This window comes from Spodoptera frugiperda, chromosome 4 (assembly GCF_023101765.2).
Source record: "Spodoptera frugiperda isolate SF20-4 chromosome 4, AGI-APGP_CSIRO_Sfru_2.0, whole genome shotgun sequence".
NCBI classification, from domain to species: Eukaryota; Metazoa; Arthropoda; class Insecta; order Lepidoptera; family Noctuidae; genus Spodoptera; species Spodoptera frugiperda.
Genome location: NC_064215.1, coordinates 504883 through 525119, shown reverse-complemented (window position 1 = coordinate 525119; position 20237 = coordinate 504883). Strand labels below are relative to the sequence as shown.

Here is a 20237-nt window from a genome sequence, read left to right as displayed (position 1 = left end):
TGTGGATCACACAAAGAGTTGCTTCGTGCGGGAATCGAACCCACTACACGTTGCGCGGCAGCCAGTTGCCCAGCCACCGCACCAACTGTGCAGTCAAAACATAACATAATAGTCAGATAGTAGTAGACTAGGGCTCTAGTTAGATATTTAGGCTAAGGTATTGTAGCCTATTTACTACAAAAAAAAAAACAAACATTTGGCTAGTGTTCAATAGTTTTTGTATTATAAGTTTTTAAACTGACACAGTCGCTAACACTAACATTAGAACTTAAGATGGGATATTAATTACCATGTTTATTTATGTCTATGAGTTTCCGATATTTCGGTACCGTTGCAAGCGCCATGATCACGGATCAGTTACCATATATGTTTATTTGTTTCCGTATAAATAAACATGATCACGGATGTTCCGTGACTAGCAACAGTGCCAAAATAATCGTAAACTCATAGACATAAATAAACATGGTAAATATTCCGTATTCTAATGTTAGAGTTTTTTGTATTATTATCAAATATGAGTATTTTCATTAATGGTTTCACAGATCTTACTCTCTCTACTCGATTTTAGCACTCTGTACTTTCTCTGGAGTGACAATTTTATTATAAAACATCATATCAGGCTTCTTTGCTCATAATATAATTTATTAATATTTAATAAAATAATACTTAAGTCTAAATTCGAATGTTATGACACCATCAAAGGCGTTCGCAACTAAAAATGTAGCAAAGCAGAATAAAATAACATTTCACAGTTTTATTTATACTTCAGTATTGTAAATATTGAAGAAATAAACAGTTTTGTTTTGATTTGTTTTTTTTTTTAATAAAAACTAATGTAAATATGGTGCAATAGGTAGTAAATATTATTTATGGTGGTTCTCTCTTTGCGCGCATCTTGTATCTTTTTAGACGAATAGTAAGGTAAACGGTAGAATTAATATGAAGATCATCACATTACATAAAGGGTACTTTATCCGAATATTTTCAGAAAACAAAAAATCATTCGAAAGTACTAGACGTTTCACGAAAATCTCAAACTCAATGTCGCAACAACAATGATCGATCGTAATATTCAAGTAAATATTATGAAACTGTACCTGGTATGAGAATGGAACTTTCGCTTTCCAAAATAACACAGATCAACACTAGTAACTCAGCACGTAAATTATTTTCGACAAATTTTTCACTTTTCACAAGGCAATTTTCACACTGACGGAATATAACGACGACTATTTTTATACGTAGGTATGATTCAATGTAATTTATGTACCTACTCTTTGGTATGATTCACTCAAAGACAACGAACGAATCAACGAACACGAACGTATTACGTCGACTGGAGTGACTGATTGAATGAATGAATCAAAGATTTCAACGTGTCAGTACAGGTGGTACAGTACACGAGCGGTGTGGCTGGGTAGTATTTACCATCATTTTTTTTTTTTTTTTTTACATTTAATGGGTCGACGTTTGACCGCTATCTCACCTGATGGTAAGTGATCATCGTCCGTATGATAGACTTGATTTTTGAAACTCAAATCGATAGACGAGTAGGACAAGGGACAACTACGAAGTGACGACACTACTTAAGCTGTGAACAGACGTTCCGATCTAGTTAGATCTGACCTGACTTTTTTAGTCGGTGAAATACCGTACGGCAGATTGCCGAAGATTCTGCTATCGCAATACATTATTTTGTTGCCGTAGACCGTAGATTATTCAAAATGGTTCAGTTCCTATAGACATAGCAATTGCCATAACAATGCAACATCCCAACATTGCGTATAACCAACTGAGGGTTAGTGGATGCTCGACCGTTACAACGTCTGTAGCAATGACGGAATAGTTGGTGCACCGCACCCAATTTGGTCGGGTCCAACCATATTAGAACGTGTGTTAAGGGCTTTACTCTGACAGTGTCACTCTGACACTGTCATTTTCACACAACAACAAAATAACCTGCAAAAGCTACAACACGAATTTCTATTAAAATTGAATAATCTCAATTGAAACCATGAGTATTTTATTGAAGAATATAGTAACATTACCTCAAGTACAACGTAAGACAATTTTGTAATGATTTTCAGTGATCGTCTGTCGGTTAAACGTGATTCACTTGTTACTCAAACATTTTGTTTCAGTGGTTAGTCGGGGTTTGAGTAGCGCTCCTGTTTTGCTATCGAAGCACTGGAGAGAAGAACGAGGTTTATCCCTTAATCGGAATGCCGAAGGAATTCTCACGGATGCTCCCGACTTCACTTACCTTGATGGAAGACCAACCCCACTATTGGTAACTATTAAATTTATAACAATATTCATTCATATCTCTAAACTGTTATTATTTACTTCTGATGGACCAGCAAACCTGTGTTTCTTGCTATCATTAGACTTACCAAAATTCATATAGTTAAGAAAAAAATTATCACATCATCTGGCCTCTTCTCATACCGAGAAGGTCTGAGCATTAATCACCACACTTGCTCAATGCGGGTTGGTGATTTCCAACCTACAATTAAAAATTGTTAACCCATGTTTCCTCAGGAGGTCTTCACTATTTGTCAGTGGCAACTAAATACATAATAACTCAGAAAAAGTCACATTGGTACTAATTGCTATTAGTAGGTTTCCCACCCGCTAACGCACTCTCCTGCATGAAAAGCGGGTGTATTAAAACCTCCGGGCCACTACATTATTTTTAACATTTAATAACATAAAATGTATGCATAGTACCTATTAAGTATAATTTCATTAATTATCTCCAATAAGACATTTTTATATCAAATCTTAATGCCTGGTATGTTCTACTTTCAGCAAAAACAAAAGAAACGAATGCTGCGACAAAGAGAGTTTGCGTCCAAAATTGTTGAAATGTGTTCCGAACTAGACTTTGCGAAGGAGAGATACAACTATATAGAAGCATCAAAGGAGCAAGAGAGACAGAATGTCATTGCAAACAGATTGAAGGCCAAAGGAAATGAACTTATTAAGAAGAAGTAGAGTTAATTTACTATTTAGCTATGTAGGATAGTTGTAAATAAAGATTTTAGATTTATTTTAATTCTGCATTTTTTTTTTGTTAACTAACTAACTACAGTAAAATCTGATAATAAATTGTATAATGATTAAATACTCCTAAAAAAAAAAACTAGAATCATGAGTTTTTTTCTCTTGTCTAATAAGTCATTATTTGGAGTTAGATATCGGAATCAGGCAGTGTTGAGGTTCGAAAAATGTTTACTAGTGTAGTTTTGAACTACCATGGTCAACATGGCAATTTTCTCCTCTGTTACATGAGACAACATCGCTAGCGAAGGTAGCTAGCTGTTATATTTATGGCGATCTATACTTTCTTTTTTTTTATGGCAAATTGAGCCGATGTCGACTATTCTGCCAATGTCAAAAGTAAATTGGAATAGCAAGAGTGAGCAGAATTATGATTCAAAAGGAACTAAAAAAACCGGCCAAGTGCGAGCCGGACTCGCCCATGAAGGGTTCCGTAACAGCAAGTAGATGACATAATATAAAAGTTATAAAATAACTTGGTTTTACATAGTGTTTGTATGAACGACAAAGTTATATTTGCGGTTTTAGAAAATGTTTTATTTCTTAAAAACTAATAATGATACATGGTTCAAACCTATTTTCGTTGTTAGTTTCTATTGAAATCTACAGCATAAATTTTTTTTAGTTTTCTCACTCTCTTATTTTAAAAGTTAGAGGGGGGGGGGACACTCATTTTTCCACTTTGGAAGCGTCTAACTTTCAAACGGTTGATTTTGACGAAAAGTGGTTTTAGGAACCTTAATGTCTTTTTTAAAGACCTATCCATAGACACCCATCACGGATATGTTAGATGAAAAAAAAATTTTTTGAGTCAGTTCCATGTATGGAGTGCCCCCCTTTAATTTTTAAATTTATTAATTTTTATTCAAAATTCGAATAGCGGTTACCGAAATACATCAACCTACAAAGTTTCAACTATGTAGGTCCAACAGTTTCGGAAATAAATGGCTGTGACATACGGACGGACGGACGGACGGACAGACAGACATGACGAATCTATAAGGGTTCCGTTTTTTGCCATTTGGCTACGGAACCCTAAAAATGTAATAACTGCAAGTGTGTATAACACTCTTCAATTGACACAGTTGAACTTGTTGTGACATAAATATTATATTTAACTGCACGGTTGGCGCGGTGGCTGGGCAACTGGCTGCCGTGCAACGTGTAGCGGGTTCGATTCCCGCACGGAGCAACTCTTTGTGTGATCCACAAATTGTTGTTTCGGGTCTGGGTGTCATATGCATGTGAAATTGTATGTCTATGATACGCACCTACGACACAGGAGAAAATCCTAATGTGGGGCAACGTTTTTAGCAATACATAAAAAAAACATAAAAAAAAATTGTTAACACATTAAATAGATATACACGTAACCACAACTACGCATAAATCAGGACTCATACTTTGATATTGTTGTGTTGTGACGGATGAACTTCATCTACGCCACAAGTAAGTCTGGACAAGGATAGGTTAAGAGGGTGAATTCTACACAGTACGGAAATAATTGTTTTGGAGACTTTTTTATATTTGTAGAACCAAGGTTTTGAGTTTATAATTGCCAGTGGTATTCCACTGTTTTTGCCATGAACATTGAAGACCTGCTTTTGGTAGGTTCAGTAAGTCAGCTGTGGTTGACGAACAAGCCTCTTTGGCCATTGCCCAAGATGCCGCAATGACTAGGTATCCAAACTAACTGAACTTCCTTTTGACTGTTAGTACACGATAATAGGGACTTTTTAATTTTCAGGAGTAATGAGCTGAGCAATTTACTTTTAAAAGGATTCTGGACTAAAGCTTGGAGACAGCTAAGGGAAAGGGAGTCTGTGAAGATAACGGCTTTGTCGATATTATGGTGTGACTCTATGAAACGGCAAGCTTCTATTAAAGCCACACATTCGCCATTGAACACAGAGGACTCCTTGGGGCATTTAAATAGTAAAATGATATTGGAGTATTGGAATTAAACCGCCGCTCCAGTATAATTTAAGTTGGAAAATTTGGAGACATTTGTGAAAAATCCCATTGCTCGCATCATCGCGCACTCGAATTCGCCGAGGGACAGTTTTTGGGTATGCCAATATTATAAACGATTTTTGGTGTGTGGTATAAAACTTCATAGTCAAAATGAAAAAGGGGAAGTTTTTGTATACTGGGCAAGCGGCCATTCGAAATTTTGAGTGGTGCGAAAATATTTCAAAATTTAAGGAGATCTATAGGTACTTTTTTTTTCTTCTGATGGCAACCGAGTCTCCGATATAGGTACTTATTATACTCCAGATATATTACTCTATGTTATACTCTTTGCAATAGCGACACCTGTCAAGTGTCAAGTGACAGATGTCAGAAGAGTCGCACATGGGCAATCGGCGAGTCGAGTTTGCTTTAGGCCTCAGCAACTATTGTAAGCTAATAATATTTATGGAAACATAAAATGTTCACATAATTATAGTTATTACTAATTCTGATAATTTTTAATAAATTAATACTTCTCTAAAAATAAGATTTAAATAGTTACTAATAATTGTCTATGGGTTATGGTTTATGTTTGTTTATACTCCTTGATAACACTTGTCACTGTGGCGTGGCGCGAAATATTGAGCGTTGCAAAAATATAATTGTTTTAAATAATTGTTAAGTTAATATCAACGTAAAGCGTGTTAGATCCAAAACCTGTGTTTAGTTAATTCAGAAGTGGGATAAACATATTCACGTGCTGGACAGAATTCACCGCTCCGAATTTGTAAGTAAAGTCATATATAATCATTAGTTATAGTTATATATAACTATATTTGTTCGCATTCATTTCATTCCATATTTATTTACTATTATATATTTGTAAATTTTTAGTATTTATTATTAATTTTCTTCTTCTTTTTGTTAGCTCGGCTTCTTGGCCGGATTTGAGAGTTATTACGGGCCGAAAAACATCTGTTTCATTTAGAAACTTTCTCAGTATGTGGCAGGTATTTGAGATAGCAACTTTTTGAAGATTTTGGTAAGTGTAGGGCGGAATGTCGAGGGATTTTATGGATTGATGGAGTTGTTTTGGAATTACACCTGTTGTTAAAAGGACTATAGGGACAATACTGACATTGGTGAGTCACCACATTCTGGAAATTTCTATTTTGAGGTCCGTGTACTTTGATAGTTTTTCTGCTATGGTGTTTTGGAGATTATGTGTGTTGGGTATGGCTATATCTATGATTTGTGCAGTTTAGTTGGTTTTGTCTATGAGGGTTATGTGTGGCTTATTGTAATTATTGGTTTTGTCGGTGAGTATGGCTCGGTCAAAGTAGTTTATGGGATGAGTTTTCCAGTACAATTTCAGGGTGGTATTTGTAGTATGGTACAGGCAGGGTAGTAATTAATTTATATTTTAATGCTAATTTTTGGTGAATTATATTAAATATATTTAATGGTTGGTCGGGTTTGACCCGGAAAGGAGAGACCACCCCACATAAATAAATATAAAAATAATTATTAATATGGTTTAAATGTATTTATTATTATATTTATCATACAATGTTATTATTATTACATACATACATACATATTGTCACGCCTTTAATCCCCGAAGGGGTAAGCAGAGGTGCACATTATGGCACATAATGCCACTGTACAATGTACACCCACTTTTCACAATTTATGTTGTAAGTCCCATGTAATAGGTGGTGAGCCTATTGCCATATACCGGGACACCATGCTACCACTGAGAAATTTTCGAAAATCCGAAAAAGCTCAGTAATACTTTGCCCGACCCGGGAATCGAACCCGAGACCCCTTGTCCGGCAGTGGCACTTGCGACCACTCGGCCAACGAGGCAGTTATTATTATTAGTTTTATGGTAACTCGTTTTGTATAGTTTATTTAAATAATATTTCTTCTTATTTAGTGTTAAGTATTTATTATATTTTAAGTAATTTATTGTTTAGGTTAGACTAGGCTTATCCTGTCAAGTTAGTGTTACAAGTTGTTAGTCAATTCATTTATCCTGTAGGAATTCATCTAAGGTGTAATAGCTTTTTTTAATTAAGAATTGATTCAATTTTCTTATAAATACACTAGTTTTTACTTTTTCTCTTAATTCTTCTGGTAAATTATTATAATTTTTTATGGACATAGTATATGGACTAGAAGCATTGCTCTTTAAATTGGAATGTGGCAAATTCAAAATATTTTTGTGTCGAAGCGAGTGATTTGTGTGCATGTCTCCTCCAAAATATTTTTGTGTCTAAGCGATTGATTTGTGTGCATGTCTCCTCTTTTTTTCTAAGAATCTGGGTACTTGTGGAGTAGCTTGCATAATTCTAAAATGTATATTATGTTTACTAATGTGAGAATTTTATGTTTTTTGAAATTGGGTTTGCAACTATCTGTTTGTTGTTGTTCTATGTTTGATATAATACAAATTATTTTTTTCTGTAAAATAAATAGAGACTGAGTATACATACTGTTTCCCCACATAAATGATACCATAGGTGAACCAAGCATGGGCATATGCCTAATACATGGAAACATAAAACGGGAACTTATATTTTTTTTTATTATTGTCTTGGTAACACTGGCGTGGCGCGAAATATTGAGCGTTGCAAAAATATAACTGTTTTAAATAATTGTAAAGTTAATATCAAAGTAAAGTGTGTTAGATACAAAACCTGTGTTTAGTTTTTACTATTATTATAGCTTTATTCTGAGATAATTTCGCCGCGCTTCTATATAATATGTAATTCTGTGCTATCCAACTATCGCTTTCATCTACCTGTTCTCATCAAATCTTTCACTCCTTCTTTAAACTATACTTGTGTTGTGCGGAACTTCTGTGTATAAAAATAAACTATATTTCTACTGTGAGAGACTTTTACTATCTATCTTCTTCTTCAACCTTCCCACCTTACTACACAACCTACCCATTGTATTCTTGCACCTCTCCACTCCTTACTGAGTGCCTGCCTCCTATGGGAATTAAAAGGAGGAGGAATGATGTTGCTTACATTTTTACCCGACTGCGCCAGAAGGAGGGTTATGTTTTTCGAGAGTATGTATGTATGTATGTATGTATGTATGTATGTATAATTGTTTGGCACGCTCTGCAGCCTAAACGGCTTGATGGATTTTGACTTGAGAGGTGTCGTTGGATTCGTATTTACTGTGAGAGTGACACTGGATATATCAAAATCTTTTAAAAAACAAAATGGCGGTTTTTTGGCGCCAAATTCGAATATTGCTTACTCTCTAGCCTAAACGACTCGATGGATTTTGGCTTGAGAGGTGTCGTTTGATTCGTATTTACTGTGAGAGTGACACTGGATATATAAAAATAAAAAAAAACAAAATGGCGGATTTTTGGCGCCAAATTCGAATATTGCCCACTCTCTAGCCTGAACGACTCGATGGATTTCAGCTTGATTCGTATTTACTGTTAGAGTGACACTAGATATATCAAAATATAATAAATAATAAAACTAAAAGAAAATAAAATAAAAAATGGTAATTTAAAAAACTAAAAAACCCGACTGCTTTTCTTTATAACATGAAAATGAAAAATCCCTAAAACAAGAATACAAGAAAAATTTAAGCAGTCGGGACCCATTCTAAATATTATGAATTATGGCTTTCTAGAATGGCTCCCGACTGCTTAAATTTTTCTTGTATTCTTGTTTTAGGGATTTTTCATTTTCATGTTATAAAGAAACGCAGTCGGGTTTTTTAGTTTTTTAAATTACCATTTTTAAATATTATTTTGTCTATTTCTTCAGGGATTATTTTCTGTTATGGTAGGAATAATATGGTATACCAATAATGGTATACCAAGCGCCATCTATTGTGTACTAGTGTCGTCATTTATTCGTAAAGGCTAGTAGAAACAAATCACTGTGATCTAACAATGGATTTGGTTCCAAATATTCTTCATAGATGGAGCTAGTTACCACAACACATTTAAAATAATAAAATGTTTGTAATAGTCGATACTCGTCTTGTAATGTCTCTAATTTTTGTGATCCGTGTGATCATTTGTCATATAAAATAGGTATACCCTGTATAATTGCATGTTAGAATAGAAGGCAATGACAACTTTCTCAAACCCAAATCGCAATAATAAAATTAATCTACCTTGCTTGACCAAAAAAGTACTTTGCCCGCCATGAGTGATGAGACTCAAACACGTAGCTCCATGCTTGGCCACCACGCATGTGACTCGTCGAATAAGTTGGCAGTTCATATTAAACTGTAGTTGTAAGTTACCTAGGTGTAGAATCCATTTTGAGTATAAAATCAAGTACTTACCCAGTTAAAGGGTTACTACGGCTGACTACACGTTGAGTGAGCTACAAAACCAGTATAAACTGACCTATTTACGTGCGTGTAGGTGATACAAAGTGAGACCAAGATACTGGTATGTATAGCTTGGAGAGGAGCAGTGTAGGTACCAGATAGTTTCATCGCAAGGATGCGACGGCGCGGTAATTAAAATCTTAGCTGGTTAACTCGGGGACGCAGGGCCAGACTTGGTAGGTATTTTATTGGCATTGCATTTTATTCTTACGCTTGTCTCCCATTGCGGTGGGCACGTAGGAGATACTATGGAAATCTTACATACCTCTTTAGCTTCATCAACAGTCATCAATCTTTTCATGCATGCTCGTCAGTTAAGTGTACCTACCTATATACTTTTAATTTGTCTCTTTGTTCTTTCATAAATCTGCTTTCATCTATCTATTTATTTATAATAGCTTAGATAGGCTTTCTGCAAAGCTTACACACCGATTAGTACAAAATGTAGTGGTACTGATTACAAGGGTCGTATAAAATTTTTCATCAGTAATTTGCTTCTTATAAATATTTTATTTTGATTTTATCGTAGGTAAAAAAATATTGTGAACTTTATCGTCGATGTAATAAGTCGAGGTAACGAGTCCGCCTCTGCATCCCATTGCAATCTTGGCGGGTATAATTAAAAAGTGTAAAAGTGAGAGACATTGTTTGCGGAACGCTGCACTTTATCACCTTTAAATTAAATGTCAGAATGTCACTTCTTTATTCATTATTTTTTCAATCATTTAAGTGTTTGTTGGTAAAAAAGTACCTACCTACCTGTGTTTATAAACATGATGTTAATAATGTATAAAAACTACTTACCAACGCTACGGCAAGTATAAATATGTCTTTTTCCAAAGTTATATGTACTTTCTAACCTTATTTAGACACCACTATCAATCGCAATTGTAGCTACTTAATAATGAAACTGAATGTCTTATAACAGAGCTTCATTGTATGAACCTCTTACAGTAACTGATACAATTTACTTCGTTATGATACCCCCTTCCCCATTTTGTCTCAACATAGCGAGGAATCTTTGATTTCTTCGTGTTTTCTCAATTATAAGATTAAATGTTACATTCTTCACAATAATCCTAACAAAAGCCGGACAGGCGATACTGAAAACATTGTCAGGATAAGACATGGCACCCGCCGCAGTTTATTAGGTTAAAATTTCAATTTAGCTGTCCAGCATGATCTGTCCTCATGTCCTTCAAGGTAGACCTGCCTACCCGTTCTACGTAGCCACAGTTGCCTAAGGGCGATTTAGCCTTAGTTCTGACAGTCTGACATTCTTATACCTGTGGGATAGTCGGGTCGAATAAACCAACCAATCAGACCGCTCTCGTTTTGATTACTTTAAACGTAAAGCAAACTAATACTAAAGGTACTGATACAGAACATGCCTTTGTATCTTAGAATAAACCTGTTAGTTATATTATAATGTAAGTGTTTAATGATTTGTTTTGGATATTATTTGATAGTATTTTCTAATTTCTTACTAGCCGTGATGGTCAATGTGTGTTGCACGCAAAAGGTTTTTAAGTGTGGGAGAACCACGTTCAAAGTCGTGTGATAAATTACGATTTGTAACAGAAATAGTCCTAGGGATTAGGCCCGGGGATTGTGCCCGTGTGTGTCCTACTTTGGGCACACAAGCTCAATCCCAAACTACAAAAATTTAATTGAAAATGTTAAAATAGTGTGAAAAAAACCGATTATACTTAAAGCTCTTACCATACTTCTCACTCAACGATTCCCCATGTAACCCTTAAATTCCTAACCCTTAACCTTTTGACCGCCAGAGCATAAACGCTTCGCCGTGCCCTCCACGCCGAGACACAAATTCAACGAAATAACCTTGAAAATATTAGGGATTCCAAAATGTTATCGATAAACCAAAGTGAGTAATAATTTTCGTCTGAATTTTTTTGAATAAACTGCTTATAACATAAAAAGAATATTTATTTAACCTAATCTCCCACTGTAATAAACTAAAGACCACATTAATAGCAACTATCAATGAAATATCAACCTTTTGAGACACAAAAATACATATAAAATTGCAGCAAGTTACAGCACTATTATCTATCAGTTACGCGCCATTGGCATGTATACATGCCAATGGCGCGGGCAACTATCCATTTTTTTTTAATCTCTCGTTTATGATTAGGGATGTAGTTAGCTGAATAATGTAACTTATCGAGTTCATTTATGTATTAGGTAATCAAATTTGAAAACTGCTAAATAGGTATCTATAATATCTATATAGGTATATAAAAAATCTGTAGATTTTATAAAAATCCGATTATACTTAAAGCTCTTACCACACTTCTCAATCAACGATTCCCCATATAACCCTTAAATTCCTAACCCTTAAAAGGCCAACAACCCACGAGTTTCATGTGCATGGGCGGCGGTGATTGCTTACCATCTGGTGATCCGTCTGCTCGTTTACCGGCTTATTTCATACAAATAGAAACGTAGATTCGTGTTTCATTAAAAAACGAAAACAAAGAAAGTACGTATTTGTAAATAAAATGAGAAAAATAGGTAGGTATAATAGGTATGCCACTTTTCTCACAAGTACAAATAAAATTCAAAACTTAATCATTGAGTACTCCAATCAACGAGCGTCGCCATCGTCACGAAGCTAAAGATTCAATTCATAATTTGAAATTCGAATGGAACGTTCAATAAAATAACATTTGGTTTTTAATTATTTGTTTGTTGCCAGAAATGATAAGCGTTCGGATGTTATTGTTATTTTTTTTTTACTAAAATCTCTTTGGATGTGCTGTTGAAAATTCATTGAGTGTTTTTTCATTTGTGGTGGGGTTAAAGTAGCACGAGGTCCAATGGTTTGATATTGGGGAATAATCTATTGGATAGTAGCCGCCATTACTTTCAGCATCAAATAAGCTTATTTTCCGTAGTACTCGTAGATTTCAGTGTTTGAAATGGTGTTTAATGAGTGTACCTAAAAAAAAAAAAATGGAGGACGGTAACCGTAGGACCTTAACTGGAAGTTACATACTCTACATTTTTTTTTTTGAGGGGGGAAAATCATCCAATGACTTCTCCCGCCTAGGGTGAGGCGAGAGGGAGTGTCAGACTCTTACTGACTAAAAACCACCCCGTTCCTTCTCCTGCTTTGAGCCGGAGCCCCGGTAACCTTTTACGTTGTCCGCAGCTCCGGATCGGGCATCAGCCCTACTGGGCCCCATCTGTGGTGGTCTGGCTCTACAAGTACCTAGACATATAATATTATACAGTATGTTAACTAACAGAGGGCGTTCTTTAAACTCGTTAATCTATATCAAATAGATTAAAATAAAAATATCAGCATAGAAAAATAAGCAATAAATTGTAACGTTGCCTTCCTTCAACTACGCGTGCACAGAGTGTTTCTTTTACGTATCGATTTAAAATTTTTGGTGAATATTTTAATATTTAAAAACATAAATTGTTTTTGAATGGTAATGTTGTGTTAGCATGTATGGATGCTATACGGGTTAGCAGGAACGCCCTCTATTAGTTATCATACTGTATACTATCAAAAGATATTAGTGATCTTGACAAGCAACTCACGGGATTTCTTTCATGTCATATCGTCCCAGAATCTCATAATTTCCCAAGACATTTGATAGATAGGTTTCCTGATCGTGAGAACTTAATATCATTCATATTACAACGATGAAAAGACATGAACTGCACTCTTAAATCTACGACGATTCTGTTTTACTTATTTTATTTGAGTTGTGTTATGTACATAATACGAAGTAAATAAATAAAAAGCGCATCTGATTCGTACGAAATTTATTAAAACTCTAACAATATAGGTACCTTATTGTTAAGATTAAACTCTAAGGGCTTATGATTAATATATAAAAAAATAGATGAGTTATAACAACATAGAATCTAAGATTAAGAATTACAATACTTATCACACAGTAAAGATAGGACTACAAAACATCTCATTTCTCTATAATAAAAACAAACTATATTTTCACACACTTATAACGTTTTTCGAATTGTTTTATTCGTAAAAAAGATCGAAGTTATTGCAAATCATTAAATACACGTAAAATATAAATCACGAGGGTTACAATAAAATTAAATCATTAAATAATTTAGAACGTGTATTCAGTCAAAGTAATTTTTGACATTTCGAGTAAAACTAGGTATATTTAAAGCCAAAGACGCCAAGGAGTCAACGATGGGGTCCTAAGAGGGCCAAACGCCAAGATTTTAAAAAGACTTTAGATAAGAATAAATTATCGTCAGACATACTAAATTAACTAAAAATTACGGTTTACTCACGTAAATTAATGGAGAAAAGTTTTAAAAATGTATTACAAATTCCAATGTGTTCTTCTTTCTACTTTATTTATCTGCAAGATTTTAAAATAAGGTGGGCCAAAATAGGCGCCTGCATCTTACCTTTAAAAAAATCAAAGTCCTACAATAAAAGAATGGACGTATTAATGAATTTTGCTGGCCAAAATATGTTGGTCTACTATGTATTTAATGCCGTTCTTACTGCCGATGTTGGAACCAATGTTGGAACCAATCTTTTTACCAGCATTTACTATACTCATATTAGTGTATTTCTTAACGTAGGATTTTACGTAAAAATCTCCAAAGAGGTACATGAAGAGGACGGTGTTGAAGCAAACGGAGACTAGGAGGATGTAGGCGGGGCGGCACTCCGATATCGCGTGGCCGACTACAATGTGGAGGAACATGAGGGAAAACTGTACCTGAAACATGGAATATTGGTCTATTAGTTGTTTCAATGGCTAATGGTTAATTAATATTTTTAGGAGCTAAAGTATATCTATACGTTAAAAAGATAATTTCGCACAGAAAAATTAAAAAAATCCACAATGATTCCTGTTGTTTTTCGAAGAATGACCAACATCATATCAGCCCCAAGACACTCACAGAAACCTCCCCTGAACAGAGACCTCCCCAATAACTTCCAGATGGATAAATAGAGGAATAATATTCATAAAAAAATGTTTAATCATTATCATCAGCCTGTTCCCGTCCACTGCTGGACATAGGCTTCTCCAATAGTCCGCCACTGAGATCGATCTTCAGTTCTACGCAAACTGCAACCACTACCAGCCACCTTGCAGATATCGTCACTCAACCTAGCTGGAGGTCGCCCTACACTACGCTTGCCTAGACGTCTCTACTCTAGAACACAGTACCCCCAACAGTCATCGGTTCTTCGACAAATGTGACTGGCCCACTGTCATTTCAGTTTGCTAATCCTTTGAGCTACGTCGGCGACTTTACTTCTCTGTCGGATCACCTCGTGAAACTCTTTAAAAATAATAAAAAAGAACACTTACCAACTGCATTTGTGTGATATACTTTTTCCACCATAAGAACCTGTGGAGCTCCGGGAAGACCGAAAGACCGTAGTAGGCATACATGACCACATGGACTAGAGAGTTGATCACTCCTAAAAACACCGTGTTATCGGTTCTGGAGTACTTGACGATGGCCCAGGTAGCCATCACCATTATGGAATGGTGGTAGACGTGGAGGAAGGTCACCTGCCTCTGTCGTTTGCGAAGAACGAAGCATATTGTGTCTGTTAGTTCTAACACTTTCGTTAAGAAGTAATAGTGACTGCCATCGAGAAGCTGAAACGTGGGAGATATTTATTTATTACTTCTGGCAAACCAACAAATGTTTACATTAATACATTTAAAAGGTGGAATAATTATATATCTAGGAAAGCAATACATATTTTAATAGGTTAGCACCGCATGCACTATTTGAAATAGGATAAAAATAAAAAATAATACGTGATTAACCTCTAAGCTGAATATAATTATATAGGTAGCAAAATCAGACTCTTCAACAAAAGGAAAAACAAGATTCACAACACAACCACATAAAACAGAGTGAAGGCAACAATATTGGGATTATACATTAAAATTATTTTATTCATATAGTGTAATAATAGATCATAGATATTTTACGGCCTTCCTCCATAAAAAGACTGCGTTATGACAATATTTTATCATTTCGTTTCAAAAAGGTAAAAGTTTTCAGATTCTTATTTCTTTTTGTAGGGTCGAAAAAATTTTATACGACTACGTCGCGCGGTATTTCAAATTAATATATCGTCGAAAGTATTTAATTTTATTAGATTAGAAAAAATATGTGTATAAGTTTTAAATTAACCTGTCGTATATAAGACAATAATAAAGAATACATTGTGTCACGTGGACCTGCGTTCCGGCACACGACGGGTTAATCTACCAGACCAATATTAAAACAAAAAATAAGAAACTAGGTACTCTATTCGTGACAAGGTTAAATCATATCACATCCGATACACACACACATTGAGCTAATAATATTAGCTTACCTGTTCTCTCAGGCCATCCCGTTCACAGTAGCAAGTTGTATGCCATAAACCATATCGCCATATGTACCGGCTACCCTGAAAAAGCGGATAGAAAAAAATCACAGTTAAATTAACTAAAACAACGGTTTACTCACGTAACGCGCCTCAAAGAGCCATCAGACCACCACAGATGGAGCCCAGTAGGGCTGATGCCTTATCCGAAGCTGCGGACTACCTAGCGGGTTTACCGGGGCTCTGGATCGAAAGGCAGGATTAGGAACGGGGTGGTTTTTAGTCAGTAAGAGTCTGACACTCCCTCTCGTCCAGGGCGAGAGAAGTCATTGGACGATTTTCCCCACTCAAAAAAAAATTAAAAATTATAATTATTGATGGTGATAGTGTGCTGCTCATGATGAAGAGCGCGTACTCTGAATGCTATATTAACAGTTACGATTGGGGTTGTATAGTTTAAATATTTAATCATTACTTATACAAATTTATTGGATTGAAATTGGTTTCAAGAGTAATCTCCCTGGTCGATTAACCGATAATATGGTATGAAGATACCCGAATTAAAAGTCTGTCAAACTGTCGAGCAAGTCAAGCAAATTTCGGGTTTAACTACCGGGTTTGGAAAACTTTGAGTTCTTTTTATTTCCTGTAACATTTCTCAGTCTGGACATCTTAAACGACACGACACTTACCATCAGGGGCCTTAGTCTGCTATTACAATTGTGTCAGAATGGTCGGTCATTGAGCAGTGGACTGGTCGATCATTATCAGTATCAGTTGTGCGGGAGGGACGGAGCTATGTAGGTTATATAGCCCCTTCCCTCCTGCACTGCTTAATGATTGACCGTTCTGACACAATTGTAATAGCAGACTAAGGCCCCAGGTAATGAATGAGTCTGCTCGTATGCCGCCTCATCCTACAAAAGGCCCTAGACATATTTTACGAAACTGAAATGTCAAGAATCAATGATAGAAACTTGACCTGAATTCAGTGTGTAATTGTATGTATATGAGTACAAGAGGGGTCGTAGACACACAATATAAATGAACTAATCAATAAACGTATAAAACAATAGCTAATGAATGACCTTTGCATCACAGTATTTGTTACATAACGTCACGACTTTTAATCACCGAAGGGATAGGCTAAACTTCACTTATATGTACCTATTTATTAGTGATTACTTAATCCAGTCCTTAGCGATTGTTTTCGGAACAAAATTGTTATTAAGGAATAGTTTAAGTAATTATTAAATGTCTCTGAGTGTGGCAGTTACACTCATAAGTACAGTGCAACACCCACTTTGGGGCCATCCATAAATTACGTCACACGAATATCACACAATTGGTCACATTTGTGAGACCTCCCCCTCCCTAGTGTGACGTCACATTTTATAATTTTACCTACATCTAGAAATAATGTTTTAATTAAAACAGCATTTCCGATTTTTTTTTTTAGTAAAATTAACATAACATGACATGAGTTTTTGATAATAGTTCCAAGTTCGTGTTTTAAGGAGTTAGACTATAATAATTGAAATGTGAGGTCACAAAATTTAGGACCCCTCTCACCCCCTTGTCACACAATGTCACACTTCGTCGGCCCCCTCCCTCCCCCTTAACGTGTGACGTAATTTATGGATGGCCCCTTTTCACCAGCTTAGTACACCTGGTGTCCTAAGTTTAAAAAAAAAACGTTTTCCCCACAATCGGATTTTCTCGTCCTCGTCGTGGGTGCGTTTACAAATAATCAAATTCAGATACACATGACACCCAGACCCGAAACAACAATTTTTTGGTCACACAAAGAGTGGCTCCGTGCGGGAATCGAACCCGCGACACATTGCACGGCAGCCAGTTGCCCACCAGTGATGTGTCTATTCGTTTGCACCCTTATCTCACATATATTATGTGATTGAACAAATTCCCTTGGTATCTATGGGCTGCCCTTATTCCTTTGAGTATGCGGGCTGAATGGTTTGCAGTTAGTATGTAGATATAGTTAAATAAATAAAAAATAAATAAGATACTTACCAAAACGACGAGAATCACAGAAATAACGACTTGAGCTGCATTGTAGAACAATAGCCAAGCTTTCAAGTTGTATGGCTGCCTATCCTTCATGTATTGCGGACCGAATTTCAAGACAAACCAGAGGTACACCGCTAGTATTGCAGCTACCGGGTACGGGGTGGCCATTAGGAACTTATTATCGCTGTATTCTGTAAAAAAAACAATACATCACAATTGCTGATATCATTAGAACTTGATATTTACCATGTTTATTAATTTCTGCTCTCTAATAAAGACTGCCTCGTTGGTCGAGTGGCCGCAAGTGCGACTGCCGGTCAAGGGCTCTCGTGTTCGATTCCCGGGTCGGGCGAAGTATGACTGAGCTTTTTTGGGTATTTGAAAATTTCTCAGTGGTAGCACGGAGTCTGGAAATGTGCCCGATATATGGCAAAAGGCTCACAGCCTATTTACATGGGACTTACAACATATGTACATATATTGTGAATAGTGGGTGTACAAGTACATTGTACAGTGGCATTGCGTGCCATAATGTGCACCTCTGCCTAACCCTTCAGGGATTAAAGGCGTGACGATATTATTATTATTTATTAATTTCTATGAGTTTCCGATATTTCGGCACTGTTGCAAGCGCCATGATCACGGATTCACTGGAGTATATACGGGGGTGGATGTTTATGAGCAGACAAATCGGTCTACCATTTTTCTAATTAGTTTTTTGCCAACGACATCGCTACCACTGTCACTTGTATCACTTAAATATATCGCAATAAATATCCCGTCTCAAGTTCTAATGATTCTAGTGATCATGTCAGTTTAAAAACTTATTCCACTGCTGGACTAAAATATGACATCCTCTACTTAAGTGCATAATCTCCACGTTTGGGAGGCGGCTTGAGGAATCAAACTAATCCTACTAATACTATTAATGTGAAAGTTTGTATATTTGTTACTCTTTCACGTATAAACGGTTAAAGAGATCAATATGAAATTTGGAACAGGGGTAGATTGCGGTGTAAGATAACAGGGCCTTTTATCCTACGGGATCGCAGGCAAAATTGCTAGCAGAAGCTAGTCTATAATATAAAAATAAGCCCGTTTTCCGTCCTGACGCTATAACACCAGAAAGTACGAACCGATTTCCACGGTTTTGCATTCGTTAGAAAGGTCTCGGCTCCGTGAGGTTTATAGCAAGAAAATTTAGGAAAAATTTAAGAGAAAAGCAGGAAAGCAGAAATAATTGGTGGCGAAACGGAGTTCGCTCGGTTTTCTAGTACCTAACTAATAAAACAAACAACAACATACCTTCTCCTTTAAAATCCCAAAAGGTTTCGGCGTGTATTTTCTCCATATTTGCAGTACTACACTGTTCTCTTGTGTCTTGTCTTCTTGTCTTATCAACAATGGCGTCTCATTTTGCGGCATCCGTTTTTTATTATATGTTTGAGCGCGGTTGCCGTAATCGTTCTTCGATGTGTGTGGGCGCAGTGAGAGCGGATTAGGCCCTACGTTGTAATTAAACTTGGCGGGCGGTGGTTTACATCCTCGCACACAGCCATGAGCATACAATATTATAATATGTATAACGATAACATATATTAACTTTTAAAACTTTACGTTTGTAATTTTAAGTCAGTATATATAAGTAGACTCGCCGCCCGACCAGAACCAGACCCTTGCGTACGAAGTCTGACACTCCTTCTCGTCTCATCCAAGGCGAAAGAATAATTGGATGATTTTCCCCCCTAAAAAAAGTCAGTATATAGATTGTAAATGGCAAAATTTTGCGACAAACTACTTTTTTTTCGTTTCAAGTGTATTTATTGGTTTTATATTATTTGTCGTGGCGGTGGATTATGGTACATTAGTCACTGACCTTACTCATGCCGTGGGTGTGTTAAAAGGTAATTTAGGAACTGCACACTTGTAACTACTTTCCGATAAACCTGCATCTTTTGAACTGCAATCTCGAACCCACTTTCACACAATTTTTTAATCACGGACGGTTGATGTTATATTTTGGAATAGGGAGGGGGACTAATTTTTACTTTTATGTCCGTCTTGTAGATTATTTTAAAACATTAGACACGTTTTTTTTTCTTACGGAAATTAATACCTTCGAAGATAAATCGATTCGAAATATTGCGTGACGTAATTGCTAGTTACATTTTATACGTCGAAATGACGTATTTTTCCCCAGCCCCAAACTTTGATTAATTTTATTGAAGTATTGTTATCTTATATGACAAAATAAAAAATACGTGTCTAATATTTTTTCATTACCTAAATATATTTTACATATATAACTTTTCTCGCCTTGGGCGAGGCGAGAGGGAGTGTCAGACTCTTACTGACTAAAAACAACCCCGTTTCTACTCCTGCTTTACGAGCCGGAGCCCCGGTAACCTGCTACGGCAGTCCGCAGCTGCGGGTCCCCTAG

At 36.0% G+C, this 20237-nt stretch overlaps 4 protein-coding genes across 5 annotated transcripts in view; 2 read left to right on the top strand and 2 right to left on the bottom strand.

The window, feature by feature from the left end:
• The window catches only part of LOC118272579 (protein lifeguard 1), a 29717-nt gene extending 28453 nt beyond the window's left edge, over positions 1-1264 (bottom strand). For both annotated transcript variants that reach the window (XM_035589173.2, XM_035589172.2), the window contains exon 1: positions 1098-1264. The gene's annotated coding sequence lies outside the window, so the exon portion shown is untranslated. The remainder of the gene's footprint in view (positions 1-1097) is intronic.
• A 630-nt stretch (positions 1265-1894) lies between these two features.
• Positions 1895-3058, top strand: LOC118272580 (39S ribosomal protein L52, mitochondrial). The gene is made up of 3 exons (XM_050693539.1): positions 1895-2060; positions 2142-2290; positions 2812-3058. Exons 1-3 carry the CDS (start codon positions 2015-2017, stop codon positions 2995-2997), a joined length of 381 nt encoding a protein of 126 aa, XP_050549496.1. The 5' UTR covers positions 1895-2014; the 3' UTR covers positions 2998-3058.
• Positions 3059-5641: 2583 nt separating this feature from the next.
• Positions 5642-20237, top strand: part of LOC118272828 (uncharacterized) — a 44828-nt gene continuing 30232 nt past the window's right edge. Inside the window, exon 1 of the mRNA XM_050693528.1 lies at positions 5642-5803. The gene's annotated coding sequence lies outside the window, so the exon portion shown is untranslated. The remainder of the gene's footprint in view (positions 5804-20237) is intronic.
• On the bottom strand, positions 13506-19262 carry LOC118272832 (elongation of very long chain fatty acids protein F). The gene is made up of 5 exons (XM_035588873.2): positions 19103-19262; positions 17801-17988; positions 15776-15850; positions 14745-15041; positions 13506-14144 (listed from the first exon to the last, which is right to left on the bottom strand). The coding sequence occupies exons 1-5, from the start codon at positions 19146-19148 to the stop codon at positions 13866-13868; spliced, it is 885 nt and encodes a 294-aa protein (XP_035444766.2). The 5' UTR covers positions 19149-19262; the 3' UTR covers positions 13506-13865.

Bases quoted from the DNA above. Each gene is read 5' to 3' on its own strand.
- LOC118272580 (XM_050693539.1), top strand. From the start codon at position 2,015: ATGAGTATTTTATTGAAGAATATAGTAACATTACCTCAAGTACAAC. The intron at 2,061-2,141 runs GTAAGACAATTT...ATTTTGTTTCAG, and splicing joins AACATTACCTCAAGTACAAC to TGGTTAGTCGGGGTTTGAGT. The intron at 2,291-2,811 runs GTAACTATTAAA...TTCTACTTTCAG, and splicing joins GAAGACCAACCCCACTATTG to CAAAAACAAAAGAAACGAAT.
- LOC118272832 (XM_035588873.2), bottom strand. From the start codon at position 19,148: ATGGAGAAAATACACGCCGAAACCTTTTGGGATTTTAAAGGAGAAG. The intron at 17,989-19,102 runs GTATGTTGTTGT...TTTTTTTTACAG, and splicing joins TTGGGATTTTAAAGGAGAAG to AATACAGCGATAATAAGTTC. The intron at 15,851-17,800 runs GTAAGTATCTTA...CCGCTTTTTCAG, and splicing joins CTGTGATTCTCGTCGTTTTG to GGTAGCCGGTACATATGGCG.